The 26,547-nt window shown below is 38.2% G+C and overlaps 1 protein-coding gene across 1 annotated transcript; it reads right to left on the reverse strand.

Annotated features, from left to right (window-relative positions):
- Window positions 1-9,702: 9,702 nt before the first annotated feature.
- Window positions 9,703-15,903, reverse strand: elfn1a (extracellular leucine-rich repeat and fibronectin type III domain containing 1a). The gene has a single exon (XM_067570944.1). The coding sequence runs from the start codon at window positions 15,024-15,026 to the stop codon at window positions 12,654-12,656; it is 2,373 nt and encodes a 790-aa protein (XP_067427045.1). The 5' UTR covers window positions 15,027-15,903; the 3' UTR covers window positions 9,703-12,653.
- Between the last annotated feature and the right edge of the window lie 10,644 nt (window positions 15,904-26,547).

Here is a 26,547-nt window from a genome sequence, read left to right on the forward strand (position 1 = left end):
ATTTGCAAATTTTATAGGTCAGAATATTTGGCCACAGCAATAATGTCCTCAAATTCGGGTAATTTTTCTGTGGGCAGTTTGCATTGTTGTGCTACATATCACAACCTTGACTTTGTACTACATTGTAAATGTTTTAAAGTAATTTAGCACAAAGACAAGAGGTTGTGATATGTAGCACAACAAGCTAGCAAAGCACTGCAAACGGACCAACGTTCCCGTGCATGCGAAGTATTGTCTGCCTTACACAGAACTACTTGAAGACTGAAAACATGATTGCTGTTATCAGTCTTTGGAGCTGTTTCTAAACCAACTCTTTGTGGTGAAGGAACATGTCACCCAGTGTGTCGCGGTGGCTCACTGATGTGTTTTTAATAGTTTTTGGACAACAAAGGTCTATGGCACAGAGGAATAAGATACTGTATATCAGGCTTTGGATACACACACAATACTTTTAAATAGATCAATTAATTGTTGGTTTGGCTCTGAACATGTGATTTGCTGACCATAAGAATATATAGAAAATCGCCAGCTATATCCTTTAAAACTGCCCACGGGACTTAATGTGAGCAAGAGTCACTTTACCCGTCTTTCTGTGACTATCTGTAGCTCTCTGGTCTGTGACAGACTGGCAACCTGTCCAGGGTATTTCTTGGCATTCAGCCCAATGTATGCTGGGATAGACTCTAACCTCAATTTGACCCATGAGCATTGAAAATTAATGAGTAAATGAACATATGTTGGTAATCTAAAACAGTTGTGTCATATCTGATACACGTATTAAGTCTCCATCATTGTGACTCTGTGCAGATGTCCCATTCATGTTCATCAGCTTCTTCATTTCCTAATGTCTGTGTGCTTGTTACCATTGCAGTCTGATTAATACTTGAGTTCATATGTTAAAAAAGAGAGAGGGAGAAACAGGAATAGTTAGGGTTTGTGCAGAAGGTGTAGCAGCTTGCAGATTGTGACAACACCCGCCAATGAAAATTTGTGACACTTCCTTCCTTTTCTGTGTGATTTAATCGTCAACAGAACTGGGATAATAGAGAATTGTTTTCTCTAAAAAGAAAATAATGCACCAAAGTGTCAACTATTCAGAGAATTCAACTGCTTTTAGTGTACGATGGTAAATGACATTTCATAATAGATTGCAATCTAAGCTATTTAAAATCATGAAGCCTCTGCCTAATTGCATTCTCTTCTGCACCACAGTCATTTCACATGTCGAAGGCTGCAAATTTAGTTAATAATTCAAAAGAATCATACAGAACGACTTATAGCTTAAATGCCAAATACATATGAGCAATATCAACATATATATATAACAACTCAACATCCGTGTTTGTTTTTCCAGCTCTTCAAGAGCACTGAAAACCAATTTGTATTCAAATATTTGTTTGTTTGGAAATACATGGGATGCCGTTGGACATAATATGATCATAGCTATAAGTGCCTTTCACCGACAGTGAGTGAATTATTCCTTTTATTTATTTATTTATTTATTTTTTACAAGTGAAGTCCTCTGAAATCATGTCACTATCAGGGCAATCAGTGACAGCTTCCAGAGACTTTATGATTGCTGGACAGATTAGAGGACTGTAGTATGCATCAAAGCCTCATCCAGGAAATAACAAGTGCCTCAGTAATCAGAAACACGTCCTCCAGTGCAGAAAGAAAAAAAAAAAAACCTGTGATTACAGGCTTTGAGATTAAAAGACATCACGCTGAGGACATAGCTATGGAGAATTCCAAGCTGGGACAAAAGCACCAACAAAGTGCGACAGACAGAAATCTCACATTGCATGACATCATTGCTCAAGATCTTGTAGTGACACATAGAGAGCACAGCACATCAGCAGGACATTGTTTCACTCAACACGGTGATTTTCTGCTCAGAATGATACCGCATCTGAGCTACTGCTGTGCATTAGAGGTGTTCACGGGTCCAAAATGTTGGACTCGACCCGTAACGGACCCATGGAAAACCTACCCAAACCTGCATAAATTAATTTTCAAAAAGAGAGACCCGACCTGTGGGGGATCCGAGCACAGCCAGATCCGACCCAATTAGACCCGAACATAACAGACACTGGAAGAAGCCTGATGCACTATCAATTAATTCAATCAATTAACAAGCAGCCGCAGCAATATTATAATAATAATTCCTTAAGAACAAATGTGAAGTCATAGAAATGAAAATAATCTGTTTATATGCTTCAAACACAGATTTATGATATAATAACCTCCTGTACCAACAATAAAACTTTCTGTAGCCAACTGGATGATAGCCAAGACAGACAAAAGACAATATTCTAACCTATTTACTCTTCATTTTATTTAGTATAAATTAATAATAAATGTAATATCTGTGAATAAAATTCCAAAATTAATTTAACAGCATAAATCTTATAGACGACTAATTTTCCTAAAACAAGTTTGGCTTCAGTTCCCTTGTTTGCATAAAACAGGAGCAAACAGCTGATGTTCCAGTTGGTTTTACCTCCTTGTTCTCCTTTTCCTTTTACTTGTTCCTCACGTTTATTCTCTGAAATGTTCCCTTATTGGGATACATTAAAAAATTTGGTGAATTTTTCATAAATCTACTCTGTAACAGACTCAGTAAGACTTTTATTACTCTGCAGTAGTTTTATATACTTTTACATAACGCGCAGAATGTAAAATCCCAATAAAAATGGGAATGAGTACTCAGTGCTTCTGAGTACCAATCATATAAGGTCATGCAATCAAATATTGTGTGTTTTCAGGCCCTGCACACCCACACAGGTGATTTCACTCGTTCTGGCTATTAGACCTCTGATTAGATTTGGGTTCGGTGGAGCTATGCTGTAACATGTTGTCTTCAAACTTCATGAAGCAATAAGAATAATAAAGGTGTTACCCCCTTTCACTGTAGCCAGTGATACAAAAGTAATAGGATGGTCAGATGTCAGTCAAGCATGTCCACCCACACAGTCCTCAGATGAGGTATAATCAGGCAAAATAATTGAAAACACCTATGTGGGTAGGTGTGAAAAAGTCTCCGTTTCACAGGGCCCTGATTCCCAATATTACTAGTGTTTCTGTGGTAAATCACTAATTTCAGTCTAATGTTTCTGTTTATTTACCAGTCATGTTACACAGAAAGTTTAACATGGGTTTGATTTGGGTGGATTGTGTTTCTTAATGTTATATTTTGATGACTTCAGTCCTGCTGTGTTGGGGTTTTTTTTTTTTGAGAGTTTTGTGATGGTGGGGCAGATCGTCTGCTTAATCAGTGATAGTGACAACGGGTGTGCATCATTAGCTGCACTAAGCAGTGAGTCACTGCTCTGTCAAGTTGAGGTACTGTAGGAGGGATAAAACTGTTGTGAAGTAAATGACATTCTGTATAATTTTGTGCACTCATGGCTGTGCGTGTGACCATGGGAAATTGTGACTGTCAGCAGTAACTACATCAGTGTTGTTCTCTATGTTTTGAAAGCTTGGTGTCAGTCGAGCTCACCCTTTGGTAACCTGAGTAGATGGTACGTTCCAGTTAGGTGAGGTTGAGAAGGTAAAAGGCCAGTGACCGGTCAATTGAGACGGAGAAGGGAAGAGAGTAGGTGGCAGCTTGCTGTGAGGCTGCAGGTTTTATTTGTTTGTTCTCTGCTTCAGCTTAAGTTATTTTTGTTAAATTTCCTGGGGTTCATTAATATTTTGTTAATAAACATCACCTTTTTTGTACATACTCCTACCTGCTGACCTGCTTCACTAACATAATTTTAAAAGTTTCAAACATCTTCTGTTCTGTATAGAGGTGGAGACACTACAGTAGGCCATACATGTGTAGGGTCTTTACATTGAACAATACAGTATCTCTGTAATTCAAAAACATTTTTGTTTCAGAGATGCAAATGATGACAAGACCATATTATTTCTCAGCAACTATTTTGTTTGCGAAACCTGCCATTAACAAATATGGTTATGATAACATCCAGCAGAGTTCTTTCCTGTTAACTTGTCACTGTTTTTGTCAATCTCTTGCACAGTTTTGAGATATGTGAGACAGTGATGTTTCCCATTTCTCAACATCTACTTCATGGATTGGCAAAATAATTTGTAAAGACATTCATGATTCCAAGAGGGTGAATCCCACTGACTTTTCTAATTCCCTGACTCCTCTGGCGCTAACATTTGTGGCTTTTAGTGAAATGTCTTGACAACTATTGGATGGATTGCCAGTAAATCCATACAAACATTCATGTTCCCACAGGATGAGCTGTAATAACCTTGATCCCTTGACCTTTCATCGTCAGGTCAAAATTTAATTTGTTTCATATTTTCATTTGTCAGTTTGTCCAATACCTTGGTCTCAAGCTGGATTTATGGTTCTCCGCAGGTACATGTAAACATGTCCTCCATATCTTAATAACATGAAGTGTGGACCTGCGCATCAAGTGAGTTGGTTGCTGGATTTAATTGCTGTCAGGAGGTGGGTCTGAAACTGAGATAAAATCAAACACAAGGGTCGAACATGCTACATATATATATATGTAGCATGTTCGACCCTTGTGCACGATCGCCATCATGTAGCCCAAAGAACCATAATTCCAGCTTCAGCTGTTGTGAATATGTTAGCATGCTGACTTTATCATTTAGCTCAAAGCAACACTGTGATTAAGTACAGCCTCACAGAGCACGGCTGCGTTCTGAATCGCATACTTCTACTTTTTACTTTTAGTACATACTGCAGCTGCCCTTACAAAGTACATACTGTTGCATGCAGTACACATGATGTATGCTCACAATTGGGACATAATAGTTCATCTGTCATTGTGGCCTCTGACGTTGCACTGGCTTCCATCATTGCGCTGTCATTGGTCTGTTCTCTTTCGGCGGCTCAGTCAATGTGACGTATCTTACACTGTGCAGAGGATTGTTGGTCAGAACTGCCAGAAAAGCATCCTGACTTGCACACTGCAAAATGTGGCCAGATGTAGAAGGACATCCTGGTTCTTTTGGCATACTGCATTTGACAAACTATGTATTGGGACATACTAAATCTTTTTCTGGCATACTAAATAGTATGGTAGTATTGGTATAGGAACTATCGAAAAAAATTTTTTGACTGTAGACACTATAGAGTTAGACACAGGCACCTTAATCCTTTGGCTATCAGGACACGCCAGTCGAATGATTTTAATGTGAAGCAGTGACAGCAGCTGTGATACAGTATAAAGAGAGTGAACAGCAAATAGTGAGGCTGTTATCAATGAGATGAAATTGCGCTGGATTACATGTATGCAGCGGGATTCACAGTTTCCCTGTGAATCCCTTGTGCTAAGGTTGGCAATCTGAATCCAGCATTGGAATAGCGGATTCTGAAATTTCCAATAAACTACCATATAGAAAGATAATTAAAAACATCCAATTTCTATTACAGGAAAAATGCCAACCATAAATGGTCTCAAAAATGGGGTTTGATTTCATTTCGAGATCTTAAGTATTGTAACTTTAAATGTTTTTTTGGGTTTTTTTTTTGTATGCGTAGCATATGAAACATATGTTTGTGTCCAAATACATTGATAGTGTTTAATTCATGCAAATAATTAAGATGCTACTTAAAATGTGGTGAAAGGAAATGAACTGATCCACCCTATTGTAAGGGTGTTCAAGGGAGTCCTCACCTCTGAATTGAATGGTAAGCAAATTCATAAAGCTACAAGGGGGAAATAATTAAAGCCTAAAAGCTTTTTATCTTCCACAAGAATGGAACCATTGATTTTTTTTCTTTTTTTTTTTTTTTGCGCAGCTTCCTCTCGTTTGTACTCCGCCATGATCAGAGGAGTCTTTGTTTAGGAGGGAAAAAAGAAGAGGACCAAAGATGTGAGGAAGAGACAGGCAGGCTCATTATCGCCAGAAGCAAAAGTTCCAGGAACAAAAGTCATGTGACCTGTGTGGGCACACATCTTATATTTTCTAGAGTGTGAAGACTCTTTGATTTGCTCTCACTTTCATATCGTAATGAGCCATTCGGTCTCTCCTGCTCCAACATGTAGTGTAGTTTGCTCAGCACTTCTTCTTCTCTTCCCTGCCAGTAGTGTTGACTGGTGGTCCCTGTGACCTGCCTTTGCACAGCGCTCATTTGAAGGATCATTCACTTGTTCTGCTTGGCGATCACTGGAGCTCTCGTCTCGAGCTGCTGTGCCGCGTATTAATGAGCTGGTTCTGGGTTCTTTCGGCTCGTCAGAATCATCCATCAGCATAAATCTCCTTTAACAAGAGTGAAGAGTTTCAGCCCATCAACATGAAGGTACTCATAGATCACAGGCTTCAACACCCCTTGGTAAAAACATGATAGATTCATTCATAATACTCTTTCTTGGGGGAGAAGCCACAGCAATAAGCACATCAGTCCTTTAACTATAAGGAGCCATGTGAAATGTTACCGCTGAATGCAAATAGCTTTTAATATCTAAATTAATAGTCATATTTCATATTTGACTACATTTTTAAATTCCAATTTCAAGACGTATTTTCCTCTTAATATCTATAGAGTCACTGAGACCCTGCTGGTCATTGTCCATACTGGAAATGCTATTAGCTTGTTTCATCACCCTTCAAAGAAGCTTTATATGAGCTCGACCTGTTAATTATGCCAGCTATTTGAGCTTTGATACTTGTACAGATCTCAGTTTTAGAGCCCGCTGTAGGTGCTCTGTGCTTCTTAACTGATCACCCATATCCAATTAGACATTGAATTTGACAAGAGCTGAGGAACTTTTTGGTGTTTCCTCTCCTCAAACACTTTAAACTCACAGCCTTAGTCATGCCCTGCTGACATCTGATTAATGCACTCTGTGCCATGTCTGAAGATACAGGGTCTCCATCGCTAAAACTTTGCGATTTAAAGAAAAAAATGTCTTGAAATGAAAGTATCTTTTTTGGTGTTTGTTCCATCGTGCCTTCTTGACTATGGAGGTGAGATTTTGTCTTATCACAGTGTTGCTCTTTCAGGAAACAAACAACATAAACAAGTGCATCAGGGGATTAGGTTGACCTTTTTTCTCATTATTACCTAGCTGTTATGCTGTGTCCCCTAAAACATTTGTTTGTGCAGGATCAACATAAACCCTTGGGTAAAGCCCCAGTTCTGTGATCAGTGTACTGCGCCCTGTTTCCTCAACCGTGACATGATGTCCACATCCTGGAGTTCAGTCCATGCTGTGTCTGAAATCACTCACTGGTTCTCACATTCATTATTTCCTACATAATAAACACTCAGTAGGTTATTGAATAGTGAGTAAAACCCCAAATCCCCAAATTATACTCAAGTAACCCAATAAGCTCAATAACCCTAACCATAACCCTAATTCTAATTCATACAACTGTACATGCTGTAGGATATAATACGAGTCTTTATTGTTCTTAAAAATGCATTAAAAGTTTTGATGTTTTTTTCAAGCTTGTGGACCCTGTTCCAAAGCAGACTATATATGTTTTAAACTGCAGTGTTTCTCCTATCTCTAGCTATTGGTTTCCTCAGAGAAAACCGACGTGTTGAGACTTAAAACTTTGAGATCTGAAATTCCATCACAGCAAACAGCATTAATGCTTTTTGTCAGCAGTTGAATTTTCATCATAAACCAGCAACCAGTCACAATCAACATGGAAAATTTGTTGAGTACGACTCTAAAACTTTCAGCTCCCGGAGGTCAGCACTGCACTGCTTCAGCCATACAAAGATTAAGTGAGGAGTTACGGATGGAGTCTGTTTGTAATTTCTGCCTTAATGTTAACCTCTGTTGTTCAGTGATGTGAGTAACAACAACAAATCAAAGTCGACACCTTCCTTGCACAGTCTCTACCCTTCATTTCCCTCCAGGCAAGCCGAGCAAGTAAATTGCAATAGAGAGGCAAGTGGACGTCCAGCAAAAGCAGAACTGTAAACAAGCTATCGATGGCTGAGGTGAGCCGAGCAAAGGAAAGCAATATGGTGATTGGTTTTTTGTTGGATTCATTGCATTTTTTAAGAGAGTAGTAATGAGCAGACATTAGCAGGTGTCATATACAGCAAGTCTCACAGTTTGTCGAAGCCAGAAAATGTTCGTAAACTAAATGAGACGTGTAGACTTTCAATAAACAACAACATTAAAAAAATAAAAAAAAAAACAGTCTGGACCTTGACTTGTTTACTTTTCTTGACTCTAGTAATCAGCAACCTCTGCAGATGTTTACTACTTATATTATGCTTGCAGAAAGCAGAGAGTGGACTAGCAAACACATGAACTTTTGCTTTTAGTGAGAGGTGGAAGTCAGGACATATAAAAAGCTTTTGAATGCTGTCTTTTACCCTCTGTTATGGTTGCAGCCATGCAATCATGACAATGGTAGACAATGGCAGGGGCTCCTTTGATTTAGGGTCTATTGAGGCTACTTTGGGTGGAGAGAAGGGTATTTCTGCTCCTTTTCTCCCTGTATGATGGGTGCTAAATGCGCTTTGATTCTGAGAGGAGGAGGAGGAGGAAGAGATCAAAACCTTGCATTTACTGTTAATGCTTTCAATAGCTGAAAAGAAAAATTGCACTGGAAATATCACCACCAAACGACAACACATTGTGCGTTTGGCCAGTTATCTACAGGAACAAGAAAAATACATGCATAAACCACAACATGGGTTCAGAAATACAAGGTAGTTTGGTAAGAATAAGCTCTTAATCCATCGCTCAGTACTTACTGTCATTATTAGTCTAATCACATCAAAACATGTGACTAGGTTTGCATGGAAACATGTTTGTTGGTTGAAGAATTTATATCAAAATCAGACAGACAAGCGTAACCAACATGAAAGGAGCCAGTGTGTTTTTTGGGGAGGTCTATATTGATGCACCATCACCAGCTGTGCAAGCTTACCTGATTTGTATTAAAACCCTCCTTTAGTGCACCCCGTGTCTGTTATAGCACACATGATGTCATGATCAGCCACAAAATCACAAATGGGTGGGGTGAAAAATTACACTCGCAAAGTCAGTGTGCTTAATGTTTACAGAAAAACACAGAAGGGCCAATAACTATGACAAGAAAATTAATAAAATAAATAAATTTAGACCTAATTACATTTCGCGGTCTAAATTTGTGCATTAATGAGTAATAATGTGAGGACAGCTCCTGACAGGTTTTGTTTAAAGGTCCCCTCCAGACATATTTTAAGACATCTAAAAATACTTAATAATACTATGTAATACTAATACTTAAAACTTACTGTTTAATAATTAATTAACAATTTGTGTGTGATATGTTTTTTTATATGGTTAAAAATTCTTGAAATGACATCTACTCCTTCTCACTCATTGAAAAATTCAGAATCTACGATTATTCAAATATTGTTCATTTCAAAAGTTTAAGTGCTAGACACAAGATGTCTCCTACTACTATTGAAAAGTCCATTTTCAGTGTCTGTGCACTGTAGGCTTCAATTTTACACGTCACACTTGTGTAAACTGCATACTGGACCATGATTGGCTCCCAAACTAGTTGTGATTTCACATATCATGCTTGTAGGTACACACTTTTAACTATGATTTAAGGGCACAGAGAAATGTTCCACCTTCAGGAGACGATTGTGAAAACATCCTTTTAGTCTCAAACTCTGCATATACATCATTCTGCAGAGTGAAGCCTAAACAAAAATGATATGAATTGAACATACAACAATAATACCTATTTTGTCAAAGTAGAGCAGCTCTAAAGTGATTCTGGCATAAAAGTCATAATGAAGATGCTGAGTATATACTGTATGTGCACCCTTAACTTTATTTCACAGTACTTTGTCTGAAAGCAGATAACATAGTATTAAGAAATAAAATAAAAAAAAAACAACACATTTTTGTGCTCTTGTTTGTTTTGATGCACTTGAAACAACAACTTTTGATCTTTCTAAAGGTTTTCTCAACACTTTAAACTCTTATTAGACACAAGTGCTACAATATGCAGTATAAAAACATGTTGCTAAATAGCTAAATGAACTAGAAACCTGACAGCTCTCAGAATATACTGAAATGCTTTTATAAAAATAACAACAAATGGAGACTTGTCAACAGTATCAACGTTGGAAATAAAACAAAGGAAATTTACACTTGTACACATATCCCAAAATCTTAAGGCGGTTGAAATATTAAGTCAGACAACCAAGTTAACACTTCACAAGGTGCTTATGTAACACATTCACATCAGGCTCATGAATGGTTCATTTCACATTAATGAATAATAACAGCGTCATGACACACTTACATGAAATGGACGCAGCATTAGAACATAGAAAAATAGGGCTAACTAATGCCTGCAGTTACAAACTCAATGTCTAAAGGAGAAAAAAAAAAGAGTTGATGGGGGAAATATGTCGCCAGATAAATTGATTCCTTCTGGTCAGCTCTCCTATCACGACTGCAGACTCTGGTCCTCACCTCAAAACACAATCCATACAGTATATGTCTGTCCTGCTTTCATGCTTGCACTATAAATCCTTTCATTCATAAATATTTAAGTGTTGAAGTTTTGTTTCCTCCACAGTCCTGATGTTGGTACCTGTATACTCAGTAACTTTCTTAAAGTGAAGGAAGAGATGCAGGTAGGGTGACCTGACACAGTGTCTTAGGAGTATCTTGTAAGCAAAGTGTACAATAATTGTTTGTCCAGTGTTTCATAGGAAAATCCAGAAAATGTTTCATTTCCTATAAACTGATCATAATCTGTCATCTGAGGATACATGACGAACAAGTACAGATTAATTATCATATCACAACCCTAATGCAAAAGTAGTAATTGGTTTTATTTGAATTTATAAAGGTGAGGATCACAATAGGATGGACAGAAAAGGAAAATAAAAACAAGACTTGCTTCTATTTTCTTGGTTTCCTGAAATGAAGATAATCACAGTCTAGCAAAATTTTTACAATCACAATTGAGAGTTTTAGGGTAGCCATAGTACGACTGATGTCATGAGCTGTTTCTCTGTTTTTGAATTCATCCACATCCTACTTCACAATACATTTAAAGTTAAACTATTGCAAGTCTTTGAATGAGTAACGGTGTTAAAATACATATTTATTGCTCATTCATGAATATGCGATGAATCATCATGAGCCTGTTTGGAATGAGCTCTATAAGCATCTTACAAAGGAAAAGCGTTAAGTCTTATATTTACTCAAAAAAATTTCATGATATACAAATTCACAGCCAGTAAGTCAGAGGATTCAGTTTCACATTCTCAAATTTTACTCTAGCATGTTGATATTTGTCTGGTACGTAAGTTTCATAATATACAAAAAGATATAACAGCCTAGCAGTTCAAAATAAGGTGAAACCTCTCAGCAAGCAACAAGGCCCATCCGAACAACAAACTACTTTCCTGTGTTTATCGGATCAGACATTATGCAATATAATACACTGGAAGAAATATTGAAGCAAAGGAAAAGAAAACACACAGTCGTTAATAGCATTAAATAAATATTTCCTTGAAAATATACATAAAAGCTGCCATAGACAGATCAGAATATGTATCTGTTACATTCATCCATCGGGCTCTCCTGCAGGGAAGAACAGCTGTCTCTGTAGTTAAACAACAGGTGACAAAGTACAGCTGCCTTCCCTTTGAAATGTTAGTGATTAATAGTAGGCTTTCAATACTATATCCTGTATGAGGATATGATTGTTTCCCAATATTCTCACTTCTGAAGGAGTAACTGATACAAAAAAAAGGAAAAAAGTCAACATAGACCTAATGCTGTATGTTCATACGATTCCCAGACCGTGCAGAAGCATTGTAAACATTTCAGCTTTATCTACTTTGGTAATAAAGATACAAATGATGGTTCATGAAACTGATGACTGAGACCTTCATTACAGCATGTGAGATACTACACTTTGCCTGCATGAAGCCTATCAGATTTCCATCCAGTGAATACTAAGTAGTGTGATTAAGGGGACTTTAAAACTGAATCCATCTGTATCTTGTAAATGCATGTAAAAGCTTTAAAAAAAAAAAAGAAAAGAATAAAAAAACAGGCGGCGACGGTTAAAATGACAAATGTTCTGTCAGGTTTAAAGCGGGACATGCTGTTCTTCAGCGACAAGATATTCTAAATGAACAGCGCTCCCTTTGATAAACCTGATTCATTCACTAATACTTTTCCATTTACACAGCAAACATTGCAAATATAGAAAACCATATCTGTACATAGTTTTATTGAATTAAATATATGCAGGGAACGAAAAAAAGTTCCTTTTGAATGAAGGGTCCAGATAGTTCTTCAAAAAATATTGAAGTTTCAGTAGACATATCTTCATATAGTAGTTTCATATTACACAACAGCAAATCCACTGTCACAGGACTTGGCCATGCGATACCCAAAAACCTATAATCCATTGTAACATATATATTATTAATTTGCAATATATTTTCTCTTTAATAGATAAAAGTTTTCCAGATGAATGATTTACATAATATGACAAATTTAAAGAATCTTTACCCAATTTTCCTCACAGTCAAAAGAGAATGTGATACACGTGAGCGAGTAGTTGATTATAATATGGAAGTATCCATTGATTCAATTGTCTGATGAGGTTCTTGTGTCATTTCTGCAATGTGTAGTCCATTTAAAAACACCTAAAAGAGGTTATGATTTATGTTGGGCTGATACACCTTTCCAGTAGTCTAAAATATCATGCAGGTCCTCATCCTTTGCAAACTGGACTTTCTTACGCAGCGCATGGCCCGCGGCCATGTATTCCTCATCTTTGTGCCTTTTCCGATGGAGCTTGAATCGCTCCCAGATGCTGTGTGAAGGTTTGCAGTAGTATTCGGGACTTGAGGAGTAGCTTAGATTGTGATACTGAGATGAGAGTTGAGAATATGCTAAGTCTCTGGAGCGGGAGTGAGTAAGAGGCTCCAACATGGAGGACTTGTGGCTGTCAGGTCCTTCAAGCTCCTCTATCTGAGCATCAGGATACGAGTGTCGGTGGTCGCTGTACTGACGGATCTTCTCTGCCTCAGCCCTCAGGATAGCGGCAGCAGGTGTTACAGTGAGGATGGTCTCTCCTGTTGGGGTGGTTTTCTCTATGTACTTGGATTCAGAGCGATAAGGCCTGGGGCTTCGCATGGGCCCTCCTGTGGCAGTGCTGGGCCTCTTTGGCGAGACATCGGAGGTCCGATGCCTCTGCAGAGAATGATGGTAGCTGTCCTTATACACCGGGGACAGAAGGGCAGATTTACTCTGTGGGTGCTCTGATAATAATACGAGCTGGGGCTCTGCGGTGGACACTGCTCCAGATTTCACCCCTTGAAATGACGTGGATTCTGACTTCAGAGCATCTATACAGTTGTTAATTATCTGATTGACTTTATCCACCTCTTTTGCAATGGTGGAAATCTCTGCCACTGACCCCTGGCTATTCCCAGCCATTCCCATGTCACACTCCCTGCGTTCATGGTGGTCCACACTTCGCACATCCATGTAATTCCCCTTCATCATTTTAGGAGTATCACTTATATCATGAAATTTGTACTGCTCCATTTCACTTGCAGATGGTAAGTATGGCATACGTGCCATGCTGTCCCCGGCCAACAACTGCTTCTGTGACATTCGAGAAATAGTCCCTCCTTCCAGTTCTTGTCCATATTTGAGTTCCATAATATTCTTCTTCAAGCTTCCTGCTTTTTTGTGCTTTTCATCTTGCTGACGCTTTCTTCTTAAGCAGTAGTAGACCACCCCAAGAAAGATGACCATGCTAAAGAGGCAGCCTAAAATTGTCATAATGTAGTGAGTAGCTGTTGCATTGTTTACGACTCTACCCTTTCCATTCCTAGGGCCAGTAGGGATTGTCAGACAAGTGTGGTTGTGTCTAAGAGAATTACGAATTGAAGCAACACAGTATGTATAGTTAGTGTGGGGTTTAAGGTTTTTCAGTTCAATATCCTCCTTTATATCTTTCAGGTTTTGGATATCTGTGAAAAAACTGTTGTTGTACAGAACCAGGATGTACATCTTCTTGTAGGGATGAGGAATCTGAACCGTGATGGTGGCGCCTGTATTCGTTACTTGCTTCAGTTTCATCACAGGGTTTGCTTCCACATCATTGTAGGTTGTACTGATGGTAATGTCTTCTGGTTCTGTGCCTGAAGGACAATCTTCTAGCCCACAAAGTGTCATGTCCGGAGGAGGTGTCGTTGGCTCAATGGGCACAGGAAAAAATGGTGTCACATAGTCATCAGTACACACAGTGGTGAGCAGGTGGAGAGCATTTCGATATGTTGGCTTGTTCGGAATCTGGCTCAATAAACTATAACCAGAGACGCCAGGTGGGGAGTCGCAAACCATCCGCTCATTTGTCCTGTTAGGGAAAACTGAGAGCCATTTGACAAAACCAAGTAATTCACAGGAGCAGTTGAAAGGATTTGTGTACAGCTCACAGGTGGTAAGTTTAGTCAAACTGGTAAATGTGGATCCATCTAACTGCTGGATACGGTTCATGGAGAGGTCAATGTTCTCAATGTTGGGGCATTCCCAAAAGGCATTGGGTGTCACAGTCTCAATCAGGTTTGCCTGGAGGTAGAGGTACTGCAGCTTTCCTAAACCCCTGAGGATCCCCTCTGTCAGGTTCCGCAACTTGTTGAAGCCCATTTGAAGGACTTGTAAGTTAAACTGAGCAGAAAAGGCCCCATCCTCTACGTAGGAGATTTCATTCTTAGTCAGGTTCAGGTAGGTCAAGTTGGCAAAGCGACTAAGGGCAGAATAATGGATACTTTTGATTTTGTTTTCATTCAGACGAAGGTCCACAATGGTGCTGTTGATATGCTGTGGGATGGCCTCATAAGGTGGTTGGTTTTGGCTACAAATTGCAAGCCATACAAAGCCCTTTTCACCCTCAATAAGCCAGCAGTCTCCATTGACTCTGTCAATATGAGTCAAATACACAATGGCTACAGACCAAAACAAGGCACTCATCACCATGCCTAAGCTGCAGGCCATTGGTGCTTCTCTGAGAGTCATGTGCAGGGCCAGAAAAATGAGAGCAGGGTGATACCACTGTGGTCTCAGTACAGCTGGAATGACCTTGTTTGAAAATTAGCCTGATGTTCAACTGTTCTCAGGGCTAGAAACAATCCATTTATTTGTCTCCTCTTCATTGATGGATGGTATTGTCCCCATGTACCAATCAAAAAAATCTGCCTTTTTACTGAATTTCATTCATTAAGGTTTGCCTGCAGTGGTGATGCTTAAAAGAGATTTCAAAACCTCAGGTTGGCTTGTGCTTTTCTCCTTAGTGGTTACCATCATTAAATGGTCTCATCTTATTGTTTCCTCCACTGTCTTCCTTTCTGCGTCTCTCTTGTGAGCATGGATGGATAGCCTGCAATATAGAGACAAGAAGACATTAATTAGACTTTATCAAGATAAGACGAGAAGAATGTACTTATATTGCATATGCTGGTATTGAAATGTTGCACTTAAAGCCTAGGATTCATGTTTACTGCATGCTCTCCTTGTTCCAGCCCCACCAATTATTTTGTACACAATTTAAGAGGTGTTTGCAGTCCCTGTGGCAGACTGCTATTAAAGGAAACCGTTGGCCAATTACCACTTGACAGGTTGAGAAAAGCAGGGTCCCTGTTTTCACACCATTAACCTGAGGACTGTCAGATGCAACTGAGGATGCAACGGAGGCCAATGTTAAGAAGCTGCATTAAATCAATTATACAATACCATGTGAAATGACACTTTGGATCAATGTATTTAGCATTTTCCTCTAAAAACCTTGATGCATACATTAAAAAAAATTTCCAGCATATACAAGAGAAAAGAGGGAAATCGAAGACATTTTCTTAAATTAAATTAATTTATCTTTTGTCATTGTTGCAAAAATACAAGAAACAGCTCTTCGTCTTTATTGAGAAGAGGCCATTGTAGAGGGGAAAAAACTAATTTATTCTCTTATTTTAAAATATTATAAAATACCATTTAAAGCTACATTTGAAGGTTAAATATTACAGCTCTCTCAGTAGATATTCTTGCAGCACAGTCTTAGAGTCAGAGCATAACCTTACCCTATTACATCATCAAATCACGTATTATTACAGCCTTCATTGCAGCATTTAAGTGTAGTTCAAGGATCAACTTATTACTGACAAGAAAATAATAAAAAAAAAAAACATATTGCTGCCTGCTGCACAGGTATGTGGTAGTGATTGAAAGACTGCAATCACCAATAATAATGTGTATTTTGAAGCAATTTATTAGATTGATTTTAACATGCAGCAAGGGGGTGTTTATACTCAATTGCAGGTTGAATGATGAAGAAACTGACTTTGTTTACTGCCGTCTGTTGTGATTGTTTGGAAGGATTTCATCTACTCAATTCTGGTCACTACATCATAGTGCATTAAAAAAAAAATGGAACCTTTATTATTTTGTTAGATAATTCAGATCTTCAATTTTCAATTATTTCCTCTACTGTTCAATGTCATTTCCACAATACATTATTTACATATGAAGTGCAGTTAAGAACAGAAATGATAACAGTATTAAATAATTCATTTTTCATTCATGGAGTACATTGAAGTGATCACTATTCTGTTAGACAACCCAGAAATATTAAAGATTAATATTAAAAAGTATCATCTAATTGCCACTAATTTGTAATTAATCAGAGGACTAATCAAAATGTACTGTAAGTGAAATGAAGGCACTGCTTAAAGGCTGTTGAAAGCATAATGTGATGTGTGATTCATCTATTCTTCTCTTGTAGTTCACCAGTTCTGCCTCCAATAAAGGCCAGGAAGGGTTGCCTTGTGGGGAGGGGGGACACAGGGGGTGAGAAGTTGCTTTTGTGTGTGAGAGGACATGTCTCTACACAACAGGGATAATCACACAGTTAGAATAGAGTAAATGTGACAGTTTATGGCAGACAGAATATACTTCAAGTTGAAACTCCAATTGCCGTGGCAGACCTAAAGAGCATTCCTGCTGTCATTTGACCTTTTTGTGAGTTTAGTTTATCACATTACAATCACACTTAGTTAGGATTGGTACCAACTGGGGACCAGCGCTAGTTCTGAGGCTTGTGTTGGGGTTTTAAGGGTAATGGTAGGAATATTTGAAATTCTACCAAATAAAAAAAGGTTTATATTGGACAGGTCTGCAGAACCCCTGATTGAGATCAATGACAAAGTTTTTGGCCATACTCTAGGGATGTCAATGTCAGTCATCTGTCAGTTGGTCCACCTTTGGTCCAAACGAAAATATCTCAACAACTAGTGGATGGATTGGCACCAAATTTTGTATAGAAATGTATGGCTTCCAGATGTAACCTAATGACTTTGGTAATTCCCTGACTTATCTAATTAAGTCAGCAGGTCAAAATTTAACAAATTCTTTGTTTATGATCAAATATTAACAAAACTAATTGCATTCCCAACAGCTTCAACTCTACATTGTGTTTGGTCCTAATTAGCAAATATTAGCATGCAAACACACTTAACTAAGATGTTGACAATGGTAAACATTTACTGCTAAAAATCAAATTAGCTTTTTCATTGTAAGCATGTTAGCATTCTGATGTTCACATTTGGCCTAAGGCACTGTCCAGAGCTACTATCATGGATGTAGATTCTAAGTCTTATTTAACATTCAGTGCCAATGTTTTGTTTTTTTTCTTTCTTGAGTATCTATGTATGACGACAAGAGTATGGTATAGATTAGGAAAAGGTCATGGTTAAGGTCAGGCAATTAAAACACTTAATTAAGATTTGGATATAGGTCTGTAATGGGATGCAAAGACTGGTCTCCTTCATGAAAAAAAGACACCCATCAACCTAGACCTCCACACCTTTACGCCACTCTGTATCTCTACATACAGGGAACACTACATCCTACGTTGTTACTGAACCTAATTTATGGGTTCAATCCCAGGATCTAATGCAGTTACCATGATTGTACTGCATAGTCCAATAACAAATGTCTGTTTTCTCTACATTTAATATTCACAAACACACTCTAATACATGGGCAAAAACCCTCAGTTTGTAAAAACTGCATGCTGTATGTCATATTAAAATTACATAAGAAGTTCAACAGAATAATAATAACAGAATCATTCCAGAGTATTGGAGAAAAAATGCATTGCCAGATCTGCATCTTGCCCCAGCAATAAATACTGTACTGAATGCTGATAAACTGATACACTCGAACATTGGTGCTACAATTTGAAGCTTTGTATGTTTCACATAGATTTGAATTGGCCTAGAGGGTGAGATTATATACGAATCTATGGCTCATATAGAGTCCAATTTGTGCTTTATATATTAGGGGTAAGCTGTATGTCTTCATCGCCAATTCCCCTTTTCTGCTTTCCCATTCCCAGTCTTTACCAAAGCCAGATGTGGTAAATGTATGCATAGTACAGTAAGCTGTATGTGGCATATTCAAAAACCACATTCAACAAAGTCTCATATTTTGTTTAGAAGTATTTATAGGCAATATAACAAGGTTACACAACTGAGGGCAGCACCTGTCACTGAATGTCACACCTTTAAAACTACAGCTTTCTGATACTCTTCAGACAACACTGCTCATACACGCTTAAAAATAAATGCCCCAAGGCACACAAAAGACTGCACATTTAAACACAAATGTAGTGCAGTTTTAGGGAATAGAGTGTTTTTAATTGTTATCTTTTTTTGGCTCACAGTCTACTAAAGAAATTATCTGCAGAGGGGCTGAGATGATCTAGTGAAAGCACAGGTCAGCTATTCAAGCACAGATAAAGAGAAATAAATGCTGTGGTGGAGGACACACAGCCACTGAATGCCAAAGGCTGCCATTACAAAACCACCTTCATGACGACAAAAGAGCAGCAGTAGAGGAGCATTGAAAAAAAGAACACTGTCAAAGCCCCTGGGAGGAAAGCGGTTCCAAATCAAATGTTCCATGAAATGAATATGAAAAATACAGCTCTGTTCTGCAGAATATCTGGCAAGACAAAAAAAATCTCTCAAAGAAAAACGGTGTCTTGTTATTATTCCCCAGTCTCTGACCTTTATCGCAAATACCGCATGGCTGAGACTGAGGTTGACCTGACCTCCGCTCGCTCACAGCATGGCAGTGATGCAAGAGCCGTTTTAGTGGCTAAATAGAAGTTTAAGTTATACCTAAGAAGTCTCCTCTCATTTAGAATGCATTGGCTGTGTTTTGTTTGTCCATGGTGACTCATTTTAGTGAGCCTCCAACTGATTCACTGCCTCACCACTGAAACCCATGCATAAATTAGAGCTGGGCTACTTCTCCTTGTTAGGGTAAACACAAATACACAAGTATGCTTACACTGATAGGTAGTTTTTGCGAGACAAAACACAGATTTTGCATTCAAACACTGTATCTTAACTTCTGCACTGGTGCCCCAATGATTCCACAGCATATGCTAACAAAAACAATGCCTGTAGTCTTAAGTTGTCAGGGGACAAACAAAGCAACCAACTACATTAAAATTAATTTATAGCTCCTTAGTTTCATGCACATCACACCATACTGTATATTCAAATCTTCAAAGGAGCCTAAAGCAGCCAGCAGTGTATGTTGCCTTATGAGAGCTTAGGTCTATTTGCCACAACAGACCCACTTTCCATAATGGCAGCAATCTGTATGGTCCAGTGCTAGCCCTGAGTGCAGCAGGCCAGAACACCCAAGGCATCAGAGCTGAGTATATTCCTCTATCAGACACAGGCAGCCATTCCACAGTCTCTTTTCCATTTAGGCTTTATGCGCTGGGTAATGAAGGTTTTTCTTTTTCTTTTCCTCTTCTGTGGATAACCTATTGAAACCCTGCTCTTGAAGAATGATTCAAACACAGCCTTGTAAATTTCTGTTGCTCAGGGACCCTTCATACTTCCACTTCTACTCAGTAAATCATTGGTTCCTTTTTTGAAAAGAAAAAAAAAAGCAATAAGACATCACATATGCAGCTGTAAGTGTGGAGAAATAGAGCTCTATCTTTCGTAAAGCGATGGTCTTTTGGCAGTATGTAAAGCAACTAAATTTGACTTTTAAAGATGTCCAGTGGACGTAGTGAAAACAGAGTGAAAACAGAGGTCAAATGTTGATACAGCTTTACAGGAGAGGGTTGAAGTAGGTTTTGTGAAAGTGACAGTTTGGATAGTGCTTTAAGGGGAATCTTTCAGCTGCAGTGGCTCTCTGTGTCTGGCTGAAGTAGTGAAGCCGAAGAGTCGTCCTCTGCCACAAAGAGCCTCAGGAGTGTTGCTTTGCCACAAGAGCCAGTGCTTCAAGGCAAACTTTGACAGGAGCTCCAGAACACCACATGGAGAAAACCGACCTTCAAACTACTGTTTCCCCCCACGAACAGTGGAATTTTGTATGCAAACCAACCAGACTGAACCTCACCACCCTCACTAGCTATCTCTGCCTCTCAGTCCCCTTTTGTTTGTCAGTGTGTCTGTCCAAACAATTTCACTGTGCATACTAAATGAATATTTTTCTGTTCTATCTCCAAGAGTCTACAAAAGCGCGATATCAAAGGATCTGTTTTTACAGTTTTGACGCCCTGCTTTTTGTTGTTTCTCCCGTGCTCCTTATCTTGCGCTTTGTGACGGTGAAGGTGCCTCAATCTCTGAGGACCCCCCTCATCCATACCAATGACTGCCCTTTATTTGATGTCATTGAAAATGCATGCACTTCTCGCTGGAAAGAATGAAAAAAGTAAAGACGGGAAACCAGAAGTGGAGAATCAATTGAGCTGAAATGGAACTACTGCTCTTGGGGAAGGAAAACATTGTGCTCATTGAGGTACTGAATTGCTTTGGAGAGGGGGAGAACGAGGGCACATATGCTTGGGTTATATCAGAGGATATTAAACTCATACATTAATTACTCGGGGAATATTGCCCTGAAAAAGAATTGATGGTCCTGTCTTCATTGAATACTGTTTGCTTAAAGTTCATCTCTTTTTATGGCTTCAGTGAAATACATGTTGAACTTGGTGTGTCCTTTTCAGTAGACAGGCAAATGGATTTTTTTAGTTAGTATAACCTAACTTCCCTTGTAAGTGGGGAGTATTGTATGCCACCTCCATGCACTGAATCCATTTGTTTTCCACAAAAAGCCTTTTATTCCCACATGACAATTGGAGTTGCTTCCTCATATAAACCAGAGCCAGAAGACGCCTTCACCATGGTATTTATCTCAATATGAATTCCTGAGCTTGAAATAAAGTGATAAATGGAACGGTAAGGTGCTGTATTTGGAATAATATAATATAGGTGTAGAGATGTTGATCATATAAGAGCCAAAAATCCATTTGAGAACACTTGAAAACACTCATTTCCATATAGAAATGTGGTAAATGTTATTTATTGGCTTGATTTCCCACAAGTACAAAATCTTACAGAATTTAATATAAATACTATTAGTTATTAGAATTGTGGAGGTAAAAATATAAAACCATACAAATAAACATTTATTTTTGTTATTATTTACTTTCCTGTATCCTGAGTTTCAAGTTTTTTGCAGAGATTAATAAAGGACAAATAACATCTTACTGCTGCCAATTAGCACTGGTCCCTGCTCATTAGCTGCAAATTAGCATCAGGATAATAAGTACTGTTGAAGTGTGGGTTGATCTCAATTAATGCTGATGATACATTAGTGCTAAATGTCAAATGATAGATCCTTTTTGGATAATTAAAGCCTTGAGTGCAAAGGTTGGGCCGATACAGTTATGCACAGGCATTCTGAATGTGAAACTGCCTCCGGTCTACTCCAAAGTTACATTCAACCCACTAACTACTTGGTATTCCACACAGGTGTCATACTTTGTAAAACTTTAAATGACTTACTGCCCTGCCATCTCTTGTAAATTCCCAATATCTCACTCTATTGTTCTTCAGTGTATCAAGAGTCCTTCAGCAAGCTCATGACCTAGTACGATTCAAGCTTAGACGAGAGCAAAAAAATCTCATTACAAACTAAAAGCTCTACTTTGGGTGACACCACTTATAAAGATGATAAGCCATGGAGAATGGCATGGGATCACACACTGCACTGATGGAGGCTGATGCATCAATGAAACCCTTCAGGAGAATTAAAACAGCCCAGCGCAATCGTTAGCAGAAAACAAGAAAGCAAGTCCTTCCACCGGTTCTTTCTCGAAATTAGTGCAGTGATCTCTGCACTGTAGATATGAAAAAAAAAATACTATTCTATAACAAAACTGTAACAGTTCAACTCGACAGGATGCATACTGAACAGGAGGGAAAACAACTGAGCTATAGAGAGCATTTATCAAAGGGACAGGAGGAAAGTAGAGTTTTAATTTAATTCTGTACGTTTGAGAGTAAGATACAGCTTGGAATAACACCTGAAGGTTTAAATGCAATTTTCCAGGCCATCAACTGACCATCAACTCGGCACGTTATTTTTGGCCTCCGAGCCAAAGTATCTGCCAGCAATGTCTTCAGCTGCTGACTCATGACATGTCGAAGTAAAGAGGGAGCTACTGTGCAGCGCTGAGCGTGACAGAAAGTTATGGAAAACTCACTATCCAGGTGGATTTAAGCTTGGTGTCAACGCCTTTATGCTTATAATTTCATGAATGTCTGATATTTAGAGAAATGATAAAGTTCACATATGCTGACAAAATCTGTGATAAGACTGCTGTCTCCTTATCTTTGTCAATTACCTCGCCATGCTGCAGCCAAGGTTTCCCCACCAATTAACCTTCAGAAAGTGACTGGAGCTAATTCAATTATTCTCTATGGCAGGACCCACACTTTTGACTGACAGCTCAACCTACCTCAGTGTTCTGATTGACAAGCTGTGAACGGCGGCAAAGCCATTCCCTGCGCTGAATGTTTATATCTGTCTGACCCAATAGACTATCTGACAAGTTAAGGAAGAGGACATTATCGCTCTGAGATTAGCTCCACAGAGAGGGCCGCGAGAAAAGTTGAACTTCAATCGTTTGCATCTTGAAGAGGTAGCTTGGTTTCCAGGGATTTTTTTTTTTTTTTTTTTACAATTTTACATTCTACCCTGTATAAGCCAAACTCAGTGATGAATTTGCATGACCAAACTATGCTCATTTCTTTCAATGTGTCTCTGCAGGTAAAGTATGCTGAATAGTGTCTTGGCTATATTCATGGACACTTATAGTGTTTTTATAGTGATAACCACACACACAGACACATTTAACTGATTTCTAAGCCTAGATTTTCAACTCAGCTACAATTAAAAACTCACTTAAGTTGATGTTAACTGTTGTTCTGTACCTGTAATATTTGTAATATGAAAAACATATTGTAGAATTAGAGTGCACATGTTATTTGAATTTAGGTTCTCCTCATGAGTTGCATATTGCCTCCTATAGTAATGTCTGTGGGCAGGATTTTAACACTAAAATCAAGTAGGAAACATTTTTAATAGAGAAAACACTGACTTTAAAAAAATATAGATTTCAACATGTAGTTTAGTAAGACCAGCCATTAATGTTTGGAGAAGTTTAATCATGTATTCACTTACTCTGGGGAGGAGTTGTTTCAAATCCCATTGACATAAGGTAGAGAAATCTCAGTATTTGACCTTTAAACCTAGTTAAAAATGTGTCTATGAATTTAATGGGATCATCGGTAGATGTTGTAAATGTAAATTTACTTAACAAAATATCCATTTAAGTATATAATAGGTAATTTAAATGAACCACAAGTGTTCAAATAGCTATATTTTCTCAGTTGCAATATATCAGCAGCATATATTCTCCCTGGCCAAGTGTTCATGTTTCAAGTGATGACGCATGTTTTTATGTTCAATTTCAAAAATTAAGGCAAAACTATGATAACCATAACCACAGTCAGACACACTCTTGTTATATTTCACTATGAATACATGATTACATTGATTTAATGCCTCCATTCAAAGCAGCATGTTCAAATGCCAGCTGTATCAAAGAGATAATTATATGGTTAACCACTAGTTCATGAATAGTTGTATTGCATTGTAGAGGTGAACAGCAGTTACTGTACCTGCAGCAATAGCAGTCATCAGTGAAAAGCAGTTAGCTGCAGCACCACCTGCTAATCGAATAACATATAGTTGAAGACTGGCGTGGTGAAGGGTGTGTTTTCAGCTTGCTGTGCATGAAAGCCACTGGCTGGTTAATGGCAGTTAGCATCAATAGCAGTTACACACAGCAACAGCTGCGTGTAACTGTTATTGATGCTAACCGCTGCTATTTTCTAACTGCAAACTGAACATATGGTTGAAGGTGGAGTGGTGAGGGTGCATTTCAGTTTGCAACAGTGGCGGCTAAATAGTGAAAGCAAATAGCAATAGATGCATGAAGCAGGGTTTTTAACAAACTGGTCAGAGAGGCATTAATGACTTTATGTTTGTCCCTAAACCTCCAGTATGAGCTCCTTTTAATAGAACAAAAATATTTCAGGGTGATGAAATGAAATAAAATTAAGCAGCGCTGGTGAGGATGCTAAAAAAAAAGTCTGACTTTCCTACAGCTAGAATTTGATCCATCTTTGATGAGTGCAGGAATGAGGGGAAACCCAGGGAGGCAAATGGAAACAACCACCTTGTGCGATTGCTACTTTGAGAAATAAAACCGTCTCTCTCTTGACGGGGAAGTTATTGTTTCTTGTAGAGCATGTTCTCTCAGGCTCAATAAGGGGCAGGAAATGCAACAGAGAGCTTTTTTTGGTATGCTGCAGAAAGCCAAGTGTAGACATGAGGAAGATCTGAACACAAGATGTGGGACACTGGGAGGACTTTTTTTATCCCAGTTAGGTTGGAGAATGCAATAAATAAATGCTTTAAATGCTAATGGGCATTAGATAAGATAAACTGACATAAAGTGCTCTGATAACATTGTGTCAGAATTTGCATTTTTATTACTGTTGTCCGTTTGAATCTACTTCCACAAACTGAGATGGGAAACAAAGAATATTTGCTTTGCTGATGTAAAAAAAAACTGTTTCCTCAGAAAGGAAAAATACTATGGTATGTCTTTATACTAAACAGTGGGAAGCAAGTCATCTCTCTCTCTTTCTCTCATAAGTGATGCTACAGTTGTCACGGCCACAACAAAGACATCCAGGTTTGTTTCACACATTCCTCCGGTCTGGCAGATATTTTATTTAAATACATAATTCCCTATTGAGAGACACAAAAGCTTTAATGAGGTTTTTAATAGCAGGCTCCATCACCAACACAGATAATGCAAATCCTACATATAAAGACGAGCCTCTCTTCCACAGATGCTGCTCATCTTCATTGCTTTCTGCGCACTTCTTGTAAAATTCTTGTACAAGGGTGTCTAGTCAATAAATGTCATCTATGTCAGAACCTACTAAGGAGATGACGCAGAGGCAATTATCATTCTACAACAAAGTCGAAAGGTCATATGACAAGATATATTACATAGCGAATAGATGCCTTATGTGATGTGATTAATCATTTCGCCAGTGAAATGTCCAGTGTGTTCTACTTTTACCATGACTTGCTGAAATGACTGCTTTCTGTCAGGCCATAAATTCACTATGACACATTCAGGTTTTGCTGTGATGTTAAGCAGTAAATGTATGTTTTTGTAAAAGCTGCAAGTTTTTTTTTTTTTGAGATTGTATAAAAGTAAAAGCAAGGTTATTTCATTTAAAGGCACAGTAGCTTTACTGAAATGGGACAGAGTTCAGATAAATCATATATCCATGTGCACGACTTCTGTCCTCAAGTTAGTTTACCGAATTACTATTGGCTAATATGACGAACCACCAATCAAAACAATATTTTGTCAAGTGTTAAAAATCTTATTCATGGATTTTTTTATTCTCCTTACAGCTCCCTGGTGTTTTTTTTTTACTCCTTTTTAGTACCTTCCATTGTATAATTTATTTGTTTATGTGTGTGTTATTGTGTTTTGTGCACAACAAGCTACTCCAAACAAATTGCCCCTTTTGGGATTAATAAAGTTGTTTGTTTGTATAAAATTCTTAAATTTATTTAAAAAAATGTTTTTAAAAAGTTACATCAAAAGAAAAAGAAAAATTTTGGACATGACAAAAACTATTATATCCCCACCACCTCCATCTCTATGCGTCATATTTTCTATACACTGACATACATTTGAGATATTTGATGCGTTTCATGTACTGTTGTCTTTGTATCTTTGTATCTTTCTATCTGAGTATCTTTTGATCAAGTTCCATTGCATACTTATGTACCATACTAGGAATTGTTCATAGTTTTGAGAATCACCCTGGGCAGGTTGGATGGTTAACCACAGCTGTCTTCATAAAGCCTATAGGTATATAAATTGATATGGTTACAATTTATAAACATTTTAACCTGATTAAGATCTAGCTAGCCTTGCACTTACATGAGGTGTTATGCTTTTAACCTAGCTATTTATTCAGATGTCACAAGGAAATATTGACTACAATAATAAAAAAAAGTGAAGTTAAGTCTTGACTTTTGTGGCTCAAGCAGCAGGTTTTTTTTTTGTC

The sequence above is a fragment of the Thunnus thynnus genome, chromosome 17 (genome assembly GCF_963924715.1).
Source record: "Thunnus thynnus chromosome 17, fThuThy2.1, whole genome shotgun sequence".
Taxonomy (NCBI): domain Eukaryota; kingdom Metazoa; phylum Chordata; class Actinopteri; order Scombriformes; family Scombridae; genus Thunnus; species Thunnus thynnus.

Bases quoted from the DNA above. Each gene is read 5' to 3' on its own strand.
- elfn1a (XM_067570944.1), bottom strand. From the start codon at position 15,026: ATGACTCTCAGAGAAGCACCAATGGCCTGCAGCTTAGGCATGGTGATG.